The sequence below is a fragment of the Oxyura jamaicensis genome, chromosome 6, assembly GCF_011077185.1.
Source record: "Oxyura jamaicensis isolate SHBP4307 breed ruddy duck chromosome 6, BPBGC_Ojam_1.0, whole genome shotgun sequence".
NCBI classification, from domain to species: Eukaryota; Metazoa; Chordata; class Aves; order Anseriformes; family Anatidae; genus Oxyura; species Oxyura jamaicensis.
Genome location: NC_048898.1, coordinates 13494666 through 13516287, shown reverse-complemented (window position 1 = coordinate 13516287; position 21622 = coordinate 13494666). Strand labels below are relative to the sequence as shown.

The following is a 21622-nucleotide window of genomic DNA, read 5'->3' as shown; positions in this document are numbered from 1 at the left end:
TATGCATTTGTGGAAACCAATTTTATGTGATCTACGATTAAAGTAACCTTTCAGAGAGGTGTAAAGTGTGATGGTTATCATATTTTAAAAGCCTTGCAAGATCACATAAACAATTTCAAACTAACAGTTTTCTAATGGGTTGTGTTTAAAATTATTTTGAGGCGAGTTAAGCGCCATGAACTTTTATCTCTAGATTATTTTTTACCATATGGTGCACAAACTTTCCTTGCCAACAGAACTTGCTGCAAGTTATTGCAATCTCTAGAGTGAGAAAGAGAAGAACAGTGCTAGTACTACGGATCTAGGATGAACTGTGGCGAGCGAATAGTGATTCCGTTGCCCCTGCTTTCCCTGGAATGTGTACCGCAAGCCACTTCTTTATGTGTTACTCTTTACAATAAAACTCATGTCAGAGAGCTGATCTTCACAAATTGACACCATCATGTCTCTTTCTGCCTTTGCTTGTCAAGTAATTAATATGAATGATAATTAGTAAGTGCAGAAACCTGTAGATTCTCCTTTCTTTGGGTGGTTACATTTTGCTTTTAGGTGAGACCTTGATCTGGGCATTATCATCTCCAGCACCTATGCTTAGACCCAGCTTTACACCTGTCTTATATCTTTTCTGCTGTTCAAAACACCCATTCTGTCCATCGCTACACTTTGAAATGGGAGGTCATGGACACTCCCCATCTTCTGGCCACTGGTGTGTTTTGCTCTCTTACTAAATGCCCTTCTTCAATCCTTCACACGCTTTTCCATATTTTCCTTACTATGTTTTCAGTCTTCCAAAGTCTAGGTGCAGAGCTTTAGGTCTCTTACTAACCACAAACAATTACACCAACAAAACCACAGCTTTCTTCCCTTAAATCCGTCCAGACAAAAAATTTCTGGGTCTTCACATACTGGTTTCTCCTCCAAAATAGTGGCGGTTCTCTGTCATACTCTGTCTGTTTCTCTCCTTTCTGGCATTAATAAGGATATTGATCAATAGGATATTGATCCTTACCATATGCATTTCTGTGTTACAGAGAGAATGAGCCTTTTTTCCTATTTTTTAAACAGGAACATTTCCTATTTTTTAAACAGGTCTCTCTTCAAGAGAGACTCTGATCTTCTAACTCTACTTGACGGGTTTCTTTTTGGCATCACATGGGAGACACTGGAACGGCTAGGTACCTTCAAGTATCACAAAGCAGAAAACATTTACTTCCTCTCAAATGTGCGCTTGTGTTTGTTAAGTGCTATCAGTGCCTGAACGTGTCCGTGGAGGTCTACAGGGCTCCATACTTGTATCACAAATAAATAGGTACTACTGTCCAGGGTAGGACTTCCCTGTGGCATCACCATATATCAATAATTAATCATACAATGATCAAAATCGATGTTTCATCAACTTCTGTTTGACTCTCACACTTTTCCTGAACAAATTTATTGCTCTGGTGCTTTAAAAATTTGGCCTGAGTAGTCATGTTTGAGTAAGTGTCACAATGAAACACCCTCTCATCTGAGCAGAGGCACAGAATGTACCAGCTAAACATGCTGCAAAGTTTTATTAAATCTGTATTATCACCACAATTCCAGGTTTACAATCCTTTAAACAAGGATTTTTTTTTCTTCTTTTTGTGACACCTCCATCTCAACTGCGTGTGTGGCCATGTGATTTGGGTAGCCCCTGCCCCCAAGTGGGTAGCATGTTTAAAACTAGGCTTAAAACTCTCCTCTGCTATTTCTTCCTATCTTAGAATAGTGAAATGAAAGTTCCTCTGCTCTCTTAGTGATTCTTGGTTTAGCAGATGCATATCTCACTTGAGGTAGGCAGGAAGTAATTTGCAGGGACAGAGGAAAAAAAAAAAAAAAAAGGGGGAAACTATTCTTACCTTCTGGGCAGGCCTTTATTTTGCTCCGAGACAGTTAAAGATTTCAGACAGAAATGCTATTCAGGGCTTCCTCTTGTGTTTTTGGTTGGTTGGTTATGTTTTGTTTTGTTTCTATTTTATTTTATTTTTTATTTATTTATTTATTTATTTTTCAAGTGGCAAACTCCCTACTTTGACAAGGGGATTTCACTGGAAATGCCTGACTCTGCTGGTTTAGGCCAGTGGGAACCCATGCCGAGAGCCTGCGGGTGTACAAGACATACAGATCCACAAAGTCACTTACAATCCTAGTTTCCATTGTAGAAACTGTGCTGGGATGGAGATAAGTTGCAGGACCTCCATTTAAGGCTCTCATTTGTCATGTTGACATCGGTAATAGTGCTGTTTTTCCACTTTCACAACTATTGACGGTAGCTACTAGGAACATTTGATTTGGGATAGGTGTTCAAACAAACAGGAGATTTCTTGATATTTTCCAGTATAAAACTTTGACCATTCCTCTAAATTTCATGACCGACCTTCCAAAGTTCTTAGTATTTCCGTATTGGAACATTGTCACTGAAAGAAACTATTGGGTCACTTAATGGTGAAAATTGGTCAAAGCATAACTGAAAGTCACAACTTTTGTCCTGCAGACTTAAGGTCAGAGAACAGAAGAAAATTAACTTCGGTATGATCTGAAGACTTCAGGTATTAGATGTTTCTCTTCTGTTGCTCACAAAATAGACAAGTTGTTTCTCTAATGCAGACTGTTTATGTTTTTCCTTATTTGAGCTGCACTGTTATATAAACACAATTTTTTGGTAAAATTATTATTATTTAGTATGTGACAAGTGGCTACATATTAACACTCTTCCTTCCGCTACTAAATGGAATACAGATAAAACATTAATGGAAAAGCATTTTGGTGTCAAAGCCATTAGCATTCCTCCAAAATGCATAACTGCTCTCCGGTATCTTCCGTCAATATCGCCAACATAAAAAAATGCTCATGTGCATACACGAGGGATGGGATAGCAGGGAGGGGAGGAACGGGGCTAGAATGAGGAATGGGAAATTACAGTAATGTCTGCACCAGGGTAGGCGTCTTCGTTGGGCGGAAACCTGGGTGTTTACGAGAGGACACGTGCAAATAGAAAGGCAAGCAGATGAGAGGATCAAAAATAAAACAGGACTGAGCAACAGCAGCAGCAGCAGCCAGTTTTACTTCTGGTTTGGAGGGAAAAAAAGGCAAAAAAAAACAACAAACAAACACCCAAACATACAAGCCAATAACTGCATAAAGTTTGTAAGTACTTTTTTTTTTTTTTTTTTTTTTTTTTTTTTAATCTCACAAGTTTTCACAAGGACAAAGTTATAGAAGGAAACCCACAGCAGTTGCTAGGTCATGCAGAACCATTAATTCTCATACCTTGGCCCATTCTATTCATCCTTGTTGCACTTTAGGAAAAGAAGTAAGCTATGTAAGTTTTACAATGCTTTTAAACTGTCATATTTCCTGTTGAGCACTTTAACTGGCACATCCTTGTAGTCATAAATATTCTCGGGGCAAAACACGATAACTTTCTTTGAAAGAAGAAACACACAAATGTGTCTTTATAATCAAGAGTGACTGTAATATACTCGATTGGGGGGGAGCGACCAAAATTTGCCGCATATTTCACTGACAGGAGTTACAGATGCGTTTGAATGCACACATATGTATATACTTCATTCCAATCGTGCTTAACACTGCACGGTGGAACTCTCCGTAGCCCGCTTAGATGGTTCCAGGTTTTGTCAGTAAAAGTGCTTGGCTTCTTTGTCAAATCACACAGCAAGCAATTCTTCAAACTTATCATGCTCGGGGAAGGGGAAGGTAGAAAACAACACTAACCATAAAAGCACCTTGTCTGGGTTGGCCGTTACAATGCTCATCGCTCCCACGTCAAAGTACTTATTTTCTCCCTGCACGCTTCCTTGCTGTGAAGCGATGTGGTGTGTTTCTCCTGGCCTTCCTACCTGTTACCCTGGGCACCTCTTCACATCACCTAGAACTATTTCTATGTATTTCGGAACATTGGCATTTGACATTAAACTCTAGGCCTCGAGTATCCTTTTTGTGGCTGTCTAGGATAGATTCCTTTCCACTACTTCATTTACCTCCTTGACACAATCACTGTCTGGGTGAGTAATTGCTGAGAATATGCAACAACCAGACTCTGGCATGTGCCTAGAACATGATGCCTCTGCACAGTGGATGTTTTCACCCTGGCCCTCTTGTTCTGCTCGTTAGCCATCTAGGGTGCAGTACTTTTTCTTTCCAACTAGGAGAGGAACCTCTCAGATCTCAAAGGCGCTCTGTTGTCTTCCCTCGTATTCCTGCTTAACGTTACTGGCACACACCTGTTGTAAAAAAACAGCTGGAACATTGCCCAGGATTTCTAGAGGGTCCTCACGTATTAGGACTCTCGTTGGAAGATTTATACCATTGCTCTAACTCGGAAACACTAAACTACCATCTGGGGAAAGGAATAAAGTCCCCCAAGAACTAATACTTAAGCATAGAAAAATGCTTGCTCTTTTCTGAACATTATTTATTCTATACATAAGGTGACTAATTCACCTTTTAAAGATGTAAAAGTCCCAGCAAGGCAGTTTGTATTGACTTACGTCCAATATTTACGATACATATGGCTTTTTATCCCAAATGTCAAAAGTGAAAGAAAATATAGCTATTTCTGTGGCCATATAAATAGACAGAATAATAATTTAATATTCAATTAGACTCTTTCTAAATTGAAATTAAACCACTGGAGTTTGACAACTCCATTCCCAGACAATTTCAGGATTAAAGGAAAAAAAAAAAAAACACGCTATCTCCAAAAGGCTCGTATTTCAGAGAATAACCTAAAACAAGCAGCTTCATCCCTGATGTCGCTTTGGTATAAAGCAGGTGCGTAGCGATAATCTATACAAAGAGTGTAAGCCCTATACAATATAAGCTTTGAGAGTGAAAAATTAGTGTTTTTGCTGTTGTTATTGTTTTGCAGCTGGTTAGTTTTGTAAGCTTCAACTACATGTGGCAACTCCTGTAAATATGATTATAAAAACCTACCACAACATACATTAACGCTTCTGCGCTAATGACTTCCTTTGTGTAACTCTAACATCAAAAGCAAGTGTTCGCGTTAAATACACTCTGTTTTCTGATATGTAGAGTAACTGCAGTGAGTTATTTAAGTTTTCCGTGTGCCTAAGGGTTTTAGAATTTTTATCTCCCCTAGCATCATAAATAACTTTTTGGTCCGTCTGCTTTGTTGCTGTTGTGCTTAAGGGTTTTATGGTGGTGAAATAAAAATGACAATCTCATGCACACTGTCATACATATGCAAAAAAATGTGTACAAAAAGGGAGAGCTCCATGGCAAAACAGGGAACGTTACTGTTGGACACATTAACTGGGGAGAATGGGTGGTGATTGCAAGTTTCACACACAGTGGGAGCAGGTACACACATCAAAGTCTATCTTCCTGCACGTACTTCTGTTTTTCCCGGGAATCCCTGGTCTTGGTGCGGTTCAGTCGGTTTGCTGTGGATGGGATGGAGTGAACAGATGAGCTCTTCTTGCTGGAAGAATAGGAGGAATGGGAGGAATGAGAAAGACTGGCTCGGGACTGGCCGGCGTTGTGGTCAAATTGCATCAAACAGAAGATCAAGTCTGTCGGCACAAGCTCAAACTCGTACGGTGGGTTTGTGATAACATAACTGGAAAGACAGAAAAGGAAAGAAAGTAAGAAAGAAAGGAAGAAAGAAAGAAAAAGAGAAAGCAGGTTTAGATTTCACCTAAAAAAATATTCTAGAGATGTTACCTCATGAACACTTATCCAGATTTCTGCCTTTCTGTTTCTTCAATATATACCTGATTTTAGCTGTCATATTACCAATTATTTGGTGCCGTCTTATGTCAGATATCGCTTTCTGAATGTTTGTTGAGTGGGACAGACATACTGAGTAGGATGTTCTCCAAGGGAACTGCATCGTGATTTTTCAGAGAATATAGCATATAGCTCACCCTCCTATCTCTAGCTGCATTGGAATGCAGTGACTCTAGCAAACAGATTCCCAACAGACCTAGCAGCAATGGCATTTTCAAGCAGGTTCAAATATATACTTACCATATATTTATTAAATATTTAAATACTGTCACCTGAGCAAAGAATACAATTATTTGTCTGGCTTATGACTGTACATAACACAAGTATATCAGGAAGGTGGCAGTGAGGTTAATTTCTTTTCACTTTATATTTTTTTCCATTCCACCTGTGGATTCGTGAACTCACCAAGTGTTTATAAAGAGAAATCCACACGTACAAGGATCCAACATTGCTAATATACATCACAGGCCTCACATACACACTTCTCAATTTCAAGATTCCACCACTTTCAACCAATCCTCTTTGAAGTGTAGGAAAGGCTTTTAGAGCCCCATGCTAACATCTTTCATGCAAAAAGCATTGTACATACTCAAAGCAATAGGATTTTTTGGTATGGGCAAGAAATGAATACAAACCACAAAGCTCACTTCTTTTCTCATTTGTTGGTTTGTTTTCGAATGCATTCAGTGCTGGAAAGAGATCTGGCTTGGCTGCTTCAGGGACAGAAGTCTCTTACTATTCTGACCACTAATCCTAGGTATAGCAAGTACAGTGTCAACCTACACTGATTCCTACTTCTACCCACTTTGCCCAAATCCTTAAGGATGCAACTGCTTTGGTGGACTGGACTTACCGTTTAGTGCATTGGCTGGGAGTGCTTAGATGTGCATCCCTTAATCGATAAATTCCAAAGCAAAGCATATTGTATGTTTTCAGTGCTTTACAAAATAGATCTCCGTAACAACCTCCATCCTAGGATTGAAAAAAAAAAAAAAAAAAAAGGGAGGTAAAGAGAAACAAGAGAACAGTACTTTTTTGTTCTTTTCTCGTTTAAAACCATGACAGTGCAGTGGATTTTCAGTAGGATCTACAAAACTGACAATGTATAGATAGCCTGTTTTTAATATGAATTTCCTTACCCAAGACAATGAATAAACTACACATTTAATTTCACATAAAAACAAATATATAATATAATCATTATTTTTGACAGCCTTGGCCCGTGAAAAGTTACCATAGTCGTAAGAGTGAATTACTTGCTTTTGGATGGAAATGCAATTTGGAGATCAAACGAGGCATAATTCTACACATTATATTATCTGTTGTCCTATTGTTATTCATACTTTTGACCCTTTTTGGCAGTAGTATACTGTCATCTTGACAAATAAAATAGCAAATAAAAAGAAAACTGAAATAAGGGATCTGAGGAGTTAAAAGGATACTATAACCTCTCCCATTTAAAAAAAAATGCTGATATGTATTCCATATTTCATAAATTATATCAAATAATTGCTTTGACTAGCAAAACACATCAGTTTTTAACTAGTTACTTTTTAGGTTTTCTCTTAGGATAGTGGAGTGAGAATGTCAGAAAATTAGGCTTTCAGTATAGTTCATCCAGACATAGCAGAAAACAAACCTTGCAGCTTGGCTTCCAGGCTAATACATATATTTTAACTGAGAACGGAAAGCTCCTTGCAAAAACTAAATAAACTTATCAAAACCCGATGAGGGTGTACATATTGTTCATGTTTACAGTGCATTACGATTACGAGGGTTCTTTCCTCCAAATTGGCTCATCCATCTCTTTAGATGACATCTAGGAAGAGCCGAGCTTTTCTTCTTTTGACTCTGCTTGGAATACCCAGGAAAGTACACTAGGAGGTAATGTAGCTTCTTAAAAAGAGTAAGAGCAAACCTGGCACCTATGTAGTAAAGTGTCAAACCATCCAAAACATTTGAACTGAATAATCAAAATGATGCACCGATTAGGATAGATTTTTGATTCGGTCTCAGATACAACACATAGACCACAGGGCCGGCTTTGGTCCTACCTCTCTGTTGTGATCTTACCCCTAGGTCTGCAAATGGCCCGTCATACAAAGCCAACTGAGCAACTCGACACCTGTCCCTGTTTGCAAGTGTCTGTGGTGTGCTGTAACCTCCTCTCAACGCATTTTCCTCGGCAATCAGTGCTTCCAGCTCCGGTGTGGCTCCTCCAGTTACCAATGTCCGTATCAGTGTGAGGATATTGTCATTGAAGTATGTCTGCCAAGATAAAAGAAAGCTCTTTAGGCAAATACCATTAAAGTCACAAGCGAAGACATCCAAATTACAACTTTTCTGGGTTTCTGCTGTTTAAACTTCTCAGCTGTCTCTTCAAATATTTTTATATAGAAAGTGAAAAGACAGCAGCCTCCAATTACTCTATTTGCTTCTATCCCATTAGGCTCCTATACTAGATCCTTCCTTTTAAACACCAATTCGGGCTGATTTTTGTTAAAGTACAAAAATTTGAATGATTTATGTTTCCTATAATTGGTGTTAGTAGTGATGCGATGACTGCTTTCCTTCTCATTGCCTTCATGTCTAATAATGGGCTTTAGGACATGTAATTGTAAAATTCAGACCACATTTACAGCTTACGCAGGCTAGATTGCCTTTTTACTCTTGTCACCAATTCGTTGGGGAGCTGCCTTTGTGCTGCAAATGTCATTACTTATTACTGCGGTTGGACTCTAGCAGTCTAACCGAGGTATTGTACTAAACATCTTATTACGAGACTTGACAGTGTTCAGACATAAGCGTGTATCAATTAAACATCTTGAGTTCATTCCAGATAAATGTATGATGCGTTTGGGATCCTGGTGGTCCTTTTAAAAAACTCTAGGGTATAGGGTAAGAGTGGTTTATTAGGAAAGATTTACTCCACACTGACATTTTGCCAGCATCTGTACCATTGCTGGTCTGTCAGGCAAACAATGGGCATTTTAAATATTAATTTAATGCCAGATGAATGACTTTCAAGTTCACTTGAAAGTATACTGGTATAGTTCAGAGATACGCAGTTAGGTATCTGCAGTGTAACATACTGGGCAAAAAAATAATGATGAACCGAAAAAGGAGACACCATCGCTTACACCGACACCAATGTCTGGGTTTTCAGAAGCTTTGCGAGTGTGGAAGATGTGTGAGAAGAAAATGAGCTAGCTGTACACGGGATTCACATTACTACACTAGTGACTTTTGTTGAACTTGGAACAAATCTACTCTGACCATGTGAAAAAGGATACTGCACCCTCAAAGAGCACTTGTCATCCAAATACCTCGATAAACTTTTCCAATGACATTAATCGCTCTATCCATATAGTGCAATTGTCTTTAATACATGGGTAAACTGAGGTACAGACTGAAATGTTTATCCTGAGATAAAAATGCAGACCAGACTCCCTATCCGTGTTACTTTGATACTCTTTCTTTGCATAACAAAACTTCAGTTTCATTGTTTCCTTGATATGACAGATAAAACAGGCAAACATGAACGCTACATGGCAATGGTTTTCACCGTTACGTTGAAGTTTCAGAAGTTCAGGCACCTCTGCTTATTTCCATAGCCATATATGTCATTCCCCTCTTGACAACATTAGAATGAGAGGAAAATACTATTACTGTTATGCAAGTCCTACAAATCTTTGCATCCCATTAGCTCCAAATGTTTTAATTACCCTGGATAAGGCAGTATGTATTTTCAAATATGAAGTGCACTGTGAAAGGTAGTGTGACATTACCTGGGGTTCAGGAGGAATTGGTCTAGAACAACAGCTATTCTCTAAACAGCTCTTACATATGTGGATGGATTGTGTAACCATTGAAGTGTAATTCAAACCTTTCTAAACATACAGAAAAATCATTGTGACCCCTTGCGAGACTAAGTCTGGAGTGATATATGATATTTAATAGGTGAGAGACCAGACAACCTGGCATGACTGTTTATCCTTCAATTAATTACTCGTTCCTCGATGTCACTGAGGTGGGATTCACAGGTGACCTTTTTGGCAACACTTTCCACTCCACATTATACTGGGGCCGTATTACTCAATTTACTATAGATCTCATATTAAATTAAAGCAGTGGTAGAACAACTTATCAGGTCAGGCACCAGTCACAAACTTACTGGCACCAATAAAATAAACTAAAACAATATAAAATAAAATTGACCCCCCCCCCCCCCCAACTGCAACCCACTTAGGACAAAAATAGGCCCAATCCTGACTTATGTCGGAATGTGCCAACCAGGAGTAACTCTGGGAGCCATACACTACTATGAAACTGATGCAAATGAGAAACGAATCAGGTCTATTGTCAGTGCAACTGAATGCTGTTACCCGAGAAGGGCCTCCCACTGCTAGACAAATATTGAGGCAAAGCTACGACACTTATTAGCAAAGGAGGCACCATTTTTCTTGGAACAATGGCTTCCTTTGGGTTTCACGCCATGACTGATGTGGATGTCACCATTTAATCAGATGGATGAGTGCAGCCAAATGATGGTTTTGTTTTTTTGCCACCAATGAGTGAAAAGATTACAGCTTTCAGGATGGACTGTGTTGGCATTGCAACTGACTGGAAAATGCCCAGACGTTACCAAGAAAGAATGGGTGAGGAGGAAGTGGTCTCTTGGCATCCTTTGCTAAATAGGGTTGCTTCCTCCTGTACTAATATTTACTGCTCCTCAGGAAAAACCCATCCACCCCTGCTTTCGACTGTGAAAACAGTCAGACTCCTTTCACTGCCTCTTGCCAATTTGGAGCTGGGGAACACTGAAAAGCTGAACTAGCTGATATCCATTTCCTTTGGAATAATAATACACTGAAATTAATTTGAGAGTGATCTTGTACTTGCTCTGTGGGAGGGTACATGGCCTGGATATGCCAGTACTTGTAAGGAAGCAATCCACAGAATGACTTTGGAAAGGTGTTGCAGTGCTTAAAGTAACACGACACTCTCCAGTAATGGCAGTGATTTCCTTTTCTTGGCTGTAAAATCAGAGCTGAAGACAGACTTATTTGTGGCTGCCATTATCTGTACCTCACAATGAACATCTGTATAGAGTCATTATAATCAGCGTCTGCAATGTGAATACAACATAGGTACCAGCTTGATAAAAAAAATATATATCTATATGAAATGCATGATAGACACTAAAGCCGGGTAAACAGCAAGGAAATCCTGGCATAGATATCTGAGGTAGCACTGCCACCTAGCCTATGTGCCCGAATTGTTGTGTGGCTCTTTCTGATGTTTCGGGGACACTTTCCTGTTTGTTCAATCATTTTTTAAAGTATAATTACCAGAGCGCTTATGTTTTGCAGTTAATGCTGTCAAGCCTCTTAAACTAATTGGTCTTTTACAGAAAATTTAACTGAAAATTAGCACATCTTTTAATAACATTGCTTTAACTTTAATAGCACTTTGCTTTTCATTTATAATTACTCTAAAATTGTCATTTTACAAGTCATATTACCATTTTTTTAAATGTTTGCTAGAGTGTTTTTTAATATGGATTTCTTCTAGGAAGGCTCCTCCTCTATTGCGTGCTATTTTTTACCATCTCTTTCATGCAATTGTTTTAACTTCCTTTTCTTTTCCAGTCGGAGGAATTCTGTTGAATGGATAATGTATATCCAAACATGGGGAACGACTGAGCTAATGCCAGTAACTTACTGAACAGTTACTAAGCAGTTACTAAACAGTTCTTTAGGACAGGATAAAGAGTAGAAAAAACAACAGGGTTTTACAGTGTTTGACAGTGTACTCCTTCTCAAAATAGTGTCCAAAATATAAAGAAGTTTGGAGCACTTTGTGGTAAATGATGCTGTTTGCTAATCACCTGAACAGACTCACACAAAAAGAGTCTTGTGTTTCACAATATCCATATAACAGATTAAACCAGTTTATTTTCTTCCTACATGAGTCTATAGGAACTCTGAAGAGGGAAGAACTATTGAATACAGGATGTACTGATAAGTTGCTTTCACCTGTTTCACTTTCTTCCACTCTGTTGCTTTTGCTTATATGGAGAAATAGGATTTTGTGTTATAAAAGAAAAATCTAGACCTGAAGTTCTGGATATCGAAAGGGAGAAACGCCAAGGCTATCTGGTCTAATGCCAGCAGTATGTATGGCAGGAATGCCAACCTGCCAGAGCTTCTCTGGTTTTCCTAGTTTAGGCACCAAAGGGAGACACAGGCAAGCTTTGGCTCTCAGGCCAGATTTGCAAGCCTTTGAAAGTACTGCATGTTGATAAAACTGGTTTGCTCACATGCACTGGATTTTCTGAAATAACTATCTCAACGTCACCCAGAAAAGGACAAAGTCCTTCCCCGAAAACCAAACACCTTGCTTCTTTTATGTCGTGTAAGTTTTGTTTAGATGAAAACAATCTTTACAACAGTTTCCACATTGTCTAAAAGATGCTTCTAATCCCCTGGTTATTACTTTGGTGAAGAAAATGTACTTTGCTTTCCAGGACTGGCCCCACCTTGAGTCTGACTACAAATATTCCTTCTCTGTTTTTGCATATGTTATGACAAAAACAATATTACTATATCACTCAAGTCTCTGAGGACTACAGATGTCCCTTCACAGAAATAACAATGACTAGCTGGCATGCTTTAACAATAGCCACTGTCACACTTAAAACTTGAACCACGCATGTGGTCTTCACACAGAGTACAATCAGGCACTTCAGCTAAAGCCTGGAGAGATGACTGATACCAAGTCATCAGAAGGCAGTGCAGTTTCTGAACTCATTACTATCTTCTGAGCAACGATCTTTGAACTGCCACAGTGTGAATCACAGGCTTTGCGATACTCTGCCTTTGCTGCAGCAGAAAAACTGTAGATAGCCTGTAGGTGGCCTTTTGAGAAGTACACTTAATTACGCATTTTACCTTTTATTTAGGAAAATATCAGACAATTTCTAATTTCAAATGTCTAATACTATCATGTACAGGAAATAACAATAACACAAAATTAATGACTTCCAGCATTCAGATTTGATTCAGCAAGTGACCACAGGTTTTCTGGGATTTGTGAGTAGGGTTTAAACCACTATTTCTATATTAATAAAGTTAAATATACTACAATACTATTTCAACACTGGTGAATACCATTGAATTGGTATTCCATAACTGAATACTTTAACCAACGCATTATACTTGGCAATGTGATTTGAGGATACAACTCTGCATATACACTTCATAGAAAAGGATTACTGTGCAATACATATTTTGTCCCTCTTTTTCTACCTATAAACTTCCTTCAAGTTTCAAATTGCCTGGATGTTGGAAAGACTACTGCGTGAATGTGTATTATGCCACTGTCTACTCTTATTCTATTTTCTACTCTTTCTGACACCTGTTTTTCTGCAAAACTCCACTTCTGTAAGAAGCGATTCAATCTTAATGAAGCAGTTCACACAGGGTGCATTTATATTTTAGCACACATTGCCATTCCTGAGATATCGACAGAGATCATAAAGTGGAACTTTGCTATAAAAATTAGGAAACAATAAAACTCAGTCACTAAGTGGACTGAATAGTGAACTATTTTCTTGTCCCAAAATGAATTGGGAAAGGCCTGCAGAATGTGATTTATTTCCTTCTAACAGAATTCCACCTAGTTGCATTGCAGACTGCAACTAATAGGATGAATGTACAACTGCACATCTCACAGTTTATAGGATTTGGGGTTTGGTGTACCATTCCTGGGTTGAAGTTAAGCACACTATATAGATGATGGGCCCCAAAACTGAGTGCACTTTAGAAAACCAGGGATAATACAGTGCAGGTAAATTAGTTTCTGTGAGAAATGTTCCTTTCCTTGGAGAACCGTTGAAAGAAGCATATATCCTTCCCGTGAGAATAAGGACAGTAAAGGGAAACCATCTCCCATATCTTATACTTTCTGGAGGGTTAAGAAGATTTTTAATTTTTCCAACTCTTTACTAGGCCTTTGAGGAACAAAAGAGAAAATAACACTGCCACGAATCAGCAATGTGGTGAAAGAAAAGATGGAACAGTAACCAATTCTAAGTGACTGGTCCTTAACTTGTCTTCTTGATTTTTTTTTCTTTCTTGGTTGGAATTTTCAATTCCTGTTATCACACTTCTCTGGCTTCATGCTACATATAACATGACCACTTAGCTGTGCCATTGTACGAAAAAGGTCTCTGTTGAAGAAAGGAATTACAGAAATGGAGGGACGTGTTGTCAAAATCTAAACATGATAGAAATATAGCAATAACTAAAAATCTTGTGAGGGTTATGTGATGAGTTCCAGGTAGAAATTTCTACAGAGTATTGTTCTATACGTTCCTTACTGACTCTCTATTATCTACATTATGTATGTTTGCACAAGAAAGCCATGGTGTACACAACATTTTGCTCTCTTTCTGTGGAAACATCAGCAGTGATCAGAAAAATTAACCCAACTTCTTCCAGGACTCTGGAAGTGGCCTGCAGAGAGATTCATTCAGAAACATTGCTTCGAATAATGTGAGTAGGTGAACAGTTCTCAATATAAAACTTGGAACCTTCCTGTTAAATTACAGCCACTTACAACATGAAAATGCTAAATATTTTATTCCTAGAGATTTTAATTAGAGATGGTATAGCATTTAGGTGCGTTTGCTTAGGCTTTCTGAATTTGTCAAGTCTGCAAAACATAGCCAATAACTTTTAAACAAGGTATTTTCTGAGCTTATTGCAAATTCCTAGGCTGCTTTAGAATAAAATGTTGTCACTGTTGACTGATACTACTCAGCTGTGGATGGACATAGGAGGAATATAGCAGAGAATAAAAATTTGAAATATAGGTACATAAATATGAAATATGAATAAAATATCAAATAATAAAGATCAATGTGATTTTTCCTTATAGGCAGAAAGCTTCGTTCTGATTTTAGGTGAAGGTCAGACTTGGCTCCTTTAAAGAAACCCATTTGCTGTTTTCCATTATTATGTGGGGTTTACAACAGTTGATTTCCAGCACCGTGGAATTATATTCCAGGGGGAGCTCTGAAAGCTTATGCTCAAATTTTCAAAAGACTGCACCCTTGCTATGTTTAGCAGAACTTAGGGTTCCTCTGAAAGAAGTGAAGCTTGCATGGAGCAAAACTGTACTGAAAACGTAGCCAATATGAAGCAGGGGAGGGTGAACTGGAGCATGACTGAAACGTTTTATTTGAAACTGTACTATGGCTACAAACCAAAACCCTACTGTAGACATAACCAAAGGCTACCATCTGTAGTTTCTGGCATGCTTTTATGGTTGGATTCACCAGGCTGCTCGTGAAAAAAGAGTATGACCTCTCTTCACACAAGTACAGTTCACTTGATGTGTACATTGACTTTCATATGGTTCTATTGGTGCTCCTCAGCACTCACAGAATTGTTCCTAATTACAAGCTTAAAACATGGTTGACACTGTTGGACATGAACAGTGAGCACAGAGACTAATGCTGAATTTGGGTCTGGGTTTCAGAAGGGAGATACAGTATTTTTTGGACACTATTATTCTTCAGGCTGGACATGAGACTCTTTGCTTTTAAAAATCGTGGGTTTGTAGTAGTCCTGGATATCTCAGCTGCTTAAGGGTCTCTGGATCCAACTGAAACAAAACCCTTGCTTATGCTCTGGAATTCTCTTGACATCTAGGAAAAAAAGTATCTTTTCCTAACCACCTGCGGAACAGGGATTACACTTTCATACTCTTTCACAATAAGTCTGATGGAGGAGAATGAAAAAAGGTTTGGTTTGCTTACTGCGCTCATGAGAGAGTCCAGCACACTGACAGCAAATGCAGTTCCACATGCAAAGGGCTGCGTGAGATACAGTTCTGTGTCTGGATCGTCGTCATCATCTTGGTCCAAGAACTGAACATTTGAATCATTTACTGTAAACAATAATAATAATAAAATCATAAGGTGCTTCTGCATCTCCAGCACATGACCTCACATTTTACACAGTCAGAAAGAAAAAGAAACGGCATATGTCTGGAAACACAGACTTGTGTCTTTGACATCACTGAAATTAAAATCAGGATGGATGTGAAAATGTGCATTTAAAAATCTTTGGGTCAGAGTCCTGCTCATAAGAGGTGACTCTCTTGCTCTTCATAGGTGACTATCCCTTAGCCATAAAAGTAGTTCCTTGGCACCGCCTGCCTGCACTCCACATGAGATCCACAGGGCTCTTTTATATATTGAAACAATCTTGGTGTTGGTTGGGTACAGTGGCTAGGGTTATATGCATGTGTAGTGAAATGTTATCAACAGACATTAAGTCTGAACCCCTTTCTAAAATCGAGGGTGCCCATAAAATTCTGATCTAGCCCACAGGCATCCGTTAGATGTGCTGCTGTGATTCTTGCTGGAGTGGTGTTAATGCACTTACAGCTCAAAAGAGGATACGCCATCCCTTTAGTGGGCATCTATCTGAATGCATGAGCAATACTCCAGCTGTTCTCTTGCAGCATCACCTTTTTCTCACGTATTTGTCTCCCTAACCTCGCTTCCACAAATTCTGTTTTAGCCAGTGTGAAAAACGATCTACATCAGGCTGCTTTAAAGAAAAGCCCAAACAAAGCCACATTTGTCACTCAGTCTTTCTTTGGCATTTCATTGTCACAGTTAGGCTCTCTGCTTCCACCTCATGCCACTAAAAATAGTTGTTTCCCTGAGACCAGTTTATCGAGTGATTCATATTTCATTGCATATTTCATTTCCATATTAGTCCCCCTCTGGCATGAAAGCACTGATTGCTTAGCAATGCTATTGCAATACAATTTACCTTAGTAAATGACAAACTGATTCAAATTCCCTTGCAAGGAAAGGAAATTACAAACTTTTTTTTTTTTTTTTTTTTGGCATTTGCTACTGCGCTCTTTGACTATGTCCCTCCCTATTCCTTGCATGAGCCCGTCTGCTGAGCCAACACAGGGAGCCTGGAAATCAACATGAGAGCTGCTGTTAACATTATCAGATTCTGGCTTTGAACTCTTTAGTTTTAGCCATTCTGCCTACCATTCTGATCTTCCTTCCTGTATAGTTTCATTTTCCACCCAATCCTTTTCCAACCTGTATATACCATTGCACTTGCCGTGCTTAGCTTACAGAGCACAAATAATTACAGGAAAAACCTCGCTACATCTTTCAGAAAGAGGTGAGCATTGCTATACTCCTTCTAGAGCACTGCTGAGGTAGCGCTTGGCCGTGATCATGCACCAAGTCAGTACCAGAGCTGAGGTAGGATTTAAAAACCTTCCCTTCCCACTCCCAGACGTAACCATGCGAGCATAACATCTCAGCGTTTTAGATGGAGAAGTGTTCTGCTCTGTGAGTCGGAAGATTTTCACCCTAACAAACACTGATACCTACACTGTTCCTTTCTTTGTACAATGGCTATCAATTTATCCTCTGGGATCTTGAACAAAATAGTATTTGAAAGCCTGATGTATCGTTTCAAAATGTACGTTTTGAAGAGCTCGTGCCTTATTTTAATTTGCTAGCTGAGAGCAGGTGCTATTGACAGTAGCATTCTTTTTCCACTTACATCTGGCAGACTAATACCTGACTTTGACACGCACTTGCTAGCCATGCGTGGTGTCAGTTTCCACAGTACTACAAATCTAATGTGAATCCTGTGAGTGGAGCTTCATCCTCGATATCTTTATCTGCCTGATGCAAGTTAGCTGCTATGATTTCTATGAAAGGTCTCCAGGCTACATGAGGTAGGCTTGAATGTGTGGTGCTGTGCCATAGGAAATGCTAATCAAACATTGCCCGCAAAAGCTTTTGAGATATCTCTTTACTGAGAGGGAACAACACAGAAGCTTGGATGCTTTTTTGCAGCTTCAAAACCTGAGCTTCTGAGAGATGGCCTGCTCCCCCAAATAAACAAATAGCTGGAGGGAAAGTGTGATGCTGGGGTTTCTTTCCTGGTTTCTTTACTTCTTCTTTGACTTCCTGTGAGAACTGCTAGGGCATGTTCACGAAATTGACAATAGGCTGAAATAACAAACGGAGAAAAAGAAGGAGAGAGAGAAAAGGAGAGAAAACTTGGTGGGAGAGGGCCCAGGAGGTGGGAATACAGGGCAGAGAAAATGAATTGGTGAGAAGGTGCTATGAAAACAGCCGGCAGGTCAGACGAGTGTGATCAAAGGTTTACTGATGCTGCGTGAAAAAAAAAATCATTAAGAAAGGCCAGAACGAGACAGTCGGTTTCAACCAGAACCACAAATAAAACACATTCAAAGCAGTGCCATGAGGGTAGCCCCTCTGATACAGCCAGATAAATAAAGAAAAAGCTGATGACAGTAAGAACAACAACAGTGGAAAATAAGACAGTGATGTGAAGGAAAAAGGCACTTCTTACCCAGTTCAGTTATCATTAGAATGTGGGTTCCACTGTTTTTTTCCTGACTGATTGAAACCAAAGGCAGAAGTTTGCCAGGCTTAGCTAATAGGTAAAGTATTTAGGGGGGAAAGAAAGTACAGAAAGAGAATAAAGTAAGGGAAAAAGACAGGTAAGGCTCTAAAAAATAAAACTGAAAAAGAAAATAAAAGGACAAAGGACCACAAATCAGGTTTGTATTTGCCATGAAAAAAACAGACCAGCTTCTGCACTTCACATCACACCACTTGACAACATAAATACCCACAGCCAGAGTGGAAATCAGAGCCTGGTTACCTACCATCATCATATTCTCAGGGGTAAAATTTCTCATACTATTATACAGAGTTTGGTTACACATGATTAAACAGTTCTGGACCATGAAGAAATAAACAAATGGCCCTTACTATTGATTAAATGCACAGGAAATGTCTGCTCATACTTACTGTGCTTCTTTTTTTTTTTTTTAATTTTTTTTCTTTTCCTAACCTTATCCCAAAGAACCCTGTTTATTTGTTATGCTATATAAAAAGCATCTTGTCTGATAGTGTTTATTTAGGAAAACTGAGAAAACCCAAAGGAAAGAGAGAAATATAATTTAGTGTTATACATAAACTGAAACAACCGTTACTAATCTTTCTTTACAGGGAGTAATTCACAATAGTTATCAGAGGAGAAAACACGGCAGTGTATGATACAGTTTAGGTAACTTTCTTATGCAGTCGCATAAGAAGGGAGGTGGGGAAACAGACAGGGAAGGGTACAGGAACGGATAAATGTTAGCTTGTCTTACCTAGCTCTGTTATAATAGGGATGTTGGCTCCTGTTGTAATGGAAGGTTGACGTAACAGGCCATGGACCGGACTGTTGTCTGGAGATGATCTATCCATCCCAGGGGGTGTAAAGCCTGAAAAATAAGTAAAACAAAATAACATGAAGAAATTTTAGGCAGGAGATTCTGTATATAAAAAGTTTGTTTAGGCTGTAGAAAGATATACTGACAGAATTTTTTTTAAAAAAAAAAAAAAAGAGAGAGAGACCATCAGCAGGGAATTTCCTAACCATTACTTTTTGGGAAAGGTACAGTAAAAACATCTGCCCTTCTTTTTTTAAAATTGACTTGATATTCACAAATTATTTCTTAAAAGCATAATCCTCCAGAAACATACAAGTCATTTAGAAAATAGGTTATTTGGTAGCTAAATGCTGTGCTTGCCTAAGTAGGAATAAAAGCAATAAATATACAAAAGGACTTTGGCTTTAGCTAGGCTTATTTTAATGTTTCAAATAGCCCTTAAACAGGTGTCTTTCCTTAAACCAAAATTACCATTATAAAGAGTACTGGTTGTACACAGTAGTACAACCATAAGGAACTTCCATGATCCTGTTGTAAAATTCTATTAGTTAGTCTGATGTTTGATCAACAAGCAGGATTTATAATTTGTCATTTTCCAGGAGCAGTACAATGCAATTTTTTTATTATTATTATTTTTTTTTTTTTTTTTTGCTTTTCAGACATATCTTGCATACCCTGCATTTTTATGGGGAACCCCAGTTATAGGAATACTGGGATGAAGGGGCCCATTCTTACAGAAAAACAAACAAACAAAGAGTAAAGAAGGACAAAGATTTTCAAATAATATTTAATGGGGACACATGAAGAGAAACTAGAAAAAGACCTACATCTTTGAGGATGTATGGGAAACAAAGGTGGAAGAGGAAATGCATCAGTTGGCACTCAAAGAAAGAAAAGACCTCGAGAGCAGAAAGGTTCACCTCTAACAAAGGTTGTGTTTTCAGCCTGATTCTCTGCATGGTTGGAAATGAATCCCTTGACAATGAGCATTTTTTCTTTTATTTTTTTTTTCTTTTCTAACTAAAAGAATACCCAGGCAAAGCTTTTTGGAGTTTGATTGTCAGTGGTGGAAGATAGGTAGTTATACAAAGCCTCATGCAACAGTTAGCCTAGCATGCATTCCATCTCCCTTGTTTTTTTACAGTTGTAGAAAGCATGGGAATGTTCATTTAACGTCATCACTGCAGAAGTGATGCTGAAGCCAGCGTTTGACTTTAGGATTTCATTTAGGACCACTATCAAGGAGATATTTTAAAGGAAATATTTGTCATTTGGAACATGACTGACCCAAGCTCCCTTCAAAACACCCATTTGTGAGAAGACTTTTTTTTTTTTTTTTTTTTCCTATGTTGGGCCTGAGTTCTCTAACTTCACACTAGACATCCAGGACCAGATTTCTGACTGCCTCTCATTACTGATCTGAAATACTTTTGATTTTTTTATATGCCAGTTCTAAATTAATCACAGCCAAATTCGTTCCTGATGTAACTTTGTTATCTTCTTGCTGTGTGGAAACCATTTTCCTGAGTTAAATTCATTGGTGCATTCATCTGCTACTAAATTTGGAACAAGATGACGTGATATTATCTACTTTCTTCAGCTATAGGACTAATTTACAAAGTAGGAAATCTGAACTATACTGTAGTTTTTAGCATGTGGTACTGGTTCTATACTGTTGTTGTGAGGACTTTTTGGTTCTTTTCCAGTGATGATTACCTTTGCTGCCAAACTGTCCCAAAAATTTTGACCACTCAACCTGGACTTCTTGATGTAATGGGATTTTAATTCTTATTTGTCATTCATTTCACTTCTCCCTAGTTTTTTTCTATATCAAATATAGAATAGATAACTAATAAAACTAGAATCATTGATAACAGAGACTTACTCAGCCCTCCAAAAGGTGCCAGTACAAATTTCCTTCTATCACGAGAAGCCACACACATTAAGATAAGGGAGTGAAAAGTCTGTAAAGGAGTTCCTTAAGAGAAAAGAGGTGAATATGGTATCTTCAGCAGACTTGCACGTTAAAAGCATTGCCACAAGTAAACCTAAGACAGCATAGCACTTCTATATCATATTAACAGTGCACAGAAAATCTTTTGACTGCAGATTTCTTAGAGACAATCAGAAATGTTGGCTATATGAACAGTTGGTCATTTAATACTAGTTATTGCACTGAAACTATTTCTGTGAGACCAGCATGGTAACAGTGGTTTGCATTTCCAACTGGTATTGTTTTGCAGATATTTCCTTGTGTCTGGCACCAGAACTGATAGCCATTTTGACTCTTGGATTCCATACTGCTGCATGACAGAACCTAGAATTCCTCACACTCACAAAGCGAGTCTAATGGAGATTTTCCAGGAGCCACTTCACAGGTCAGAGGTAACTGTGACACTCCCACAACAGCAGAACAAAATTAAAGTGGGGCCCCAAAGGAAGGGAATGCTATCTGAGGACAGGTAGATAATGTGAGACCTCCTCCTGCAGCAGGCTCCTATGTCTAAGTTTTGCG

At 38.6% G+C, this 21622-nt stretch overlaps 1 protein-coding gene across 42 annotated transcripts in view; it reads right to left on the bottom strand.

Moving 5' to 3' along the window:
- Nucleotides 1–21622, bottom strand: part of KCNMA1 (potassium calcium-activated channel subfamily M alpha 1) — a 464377-nt gene that overhangs the window by 8170 nt on the left and 434585 nt on the right. For 13 of the 42 annotated variants that reach the window (XM_035330316.1, XM_035330323.1, XM_035330307.1 and 10 more), the window contains 6 exons: nucleotides 19045–19158; nucleotides 15623–15753; nucleotides 7870–8064; nucleotides 6650–6768; nucleotides 5402–5626; nucleotides 3292–3320 (listed from right to left, as the gene is read on the bottom strand). In XM_035330316.1, coding sequence (XP_035186207.1) covers nucleotides 3292–3320; nucleotides 5402–5626; nucleotides 6650–6768; nucleotides 7870–8064; nucleotides 15623–15753; nucleotides 19045–19158 — 813 coding nt within the window. Of the gene's footprint in view, nucleotides 1–3055; nucleotides 5627–6649; nucleotides 6769–7869; nucleotides 8065–15622; nucleotides 15754–18233; nucleotides 18318–19044; nucleotides 19159–21622 lie in introns of those variants that run through there. The other 29 variants (XM_035330349.1, XM_035330318.1, XM_035330319.1 and 26 more) reach the window with 5 other exon arrangements.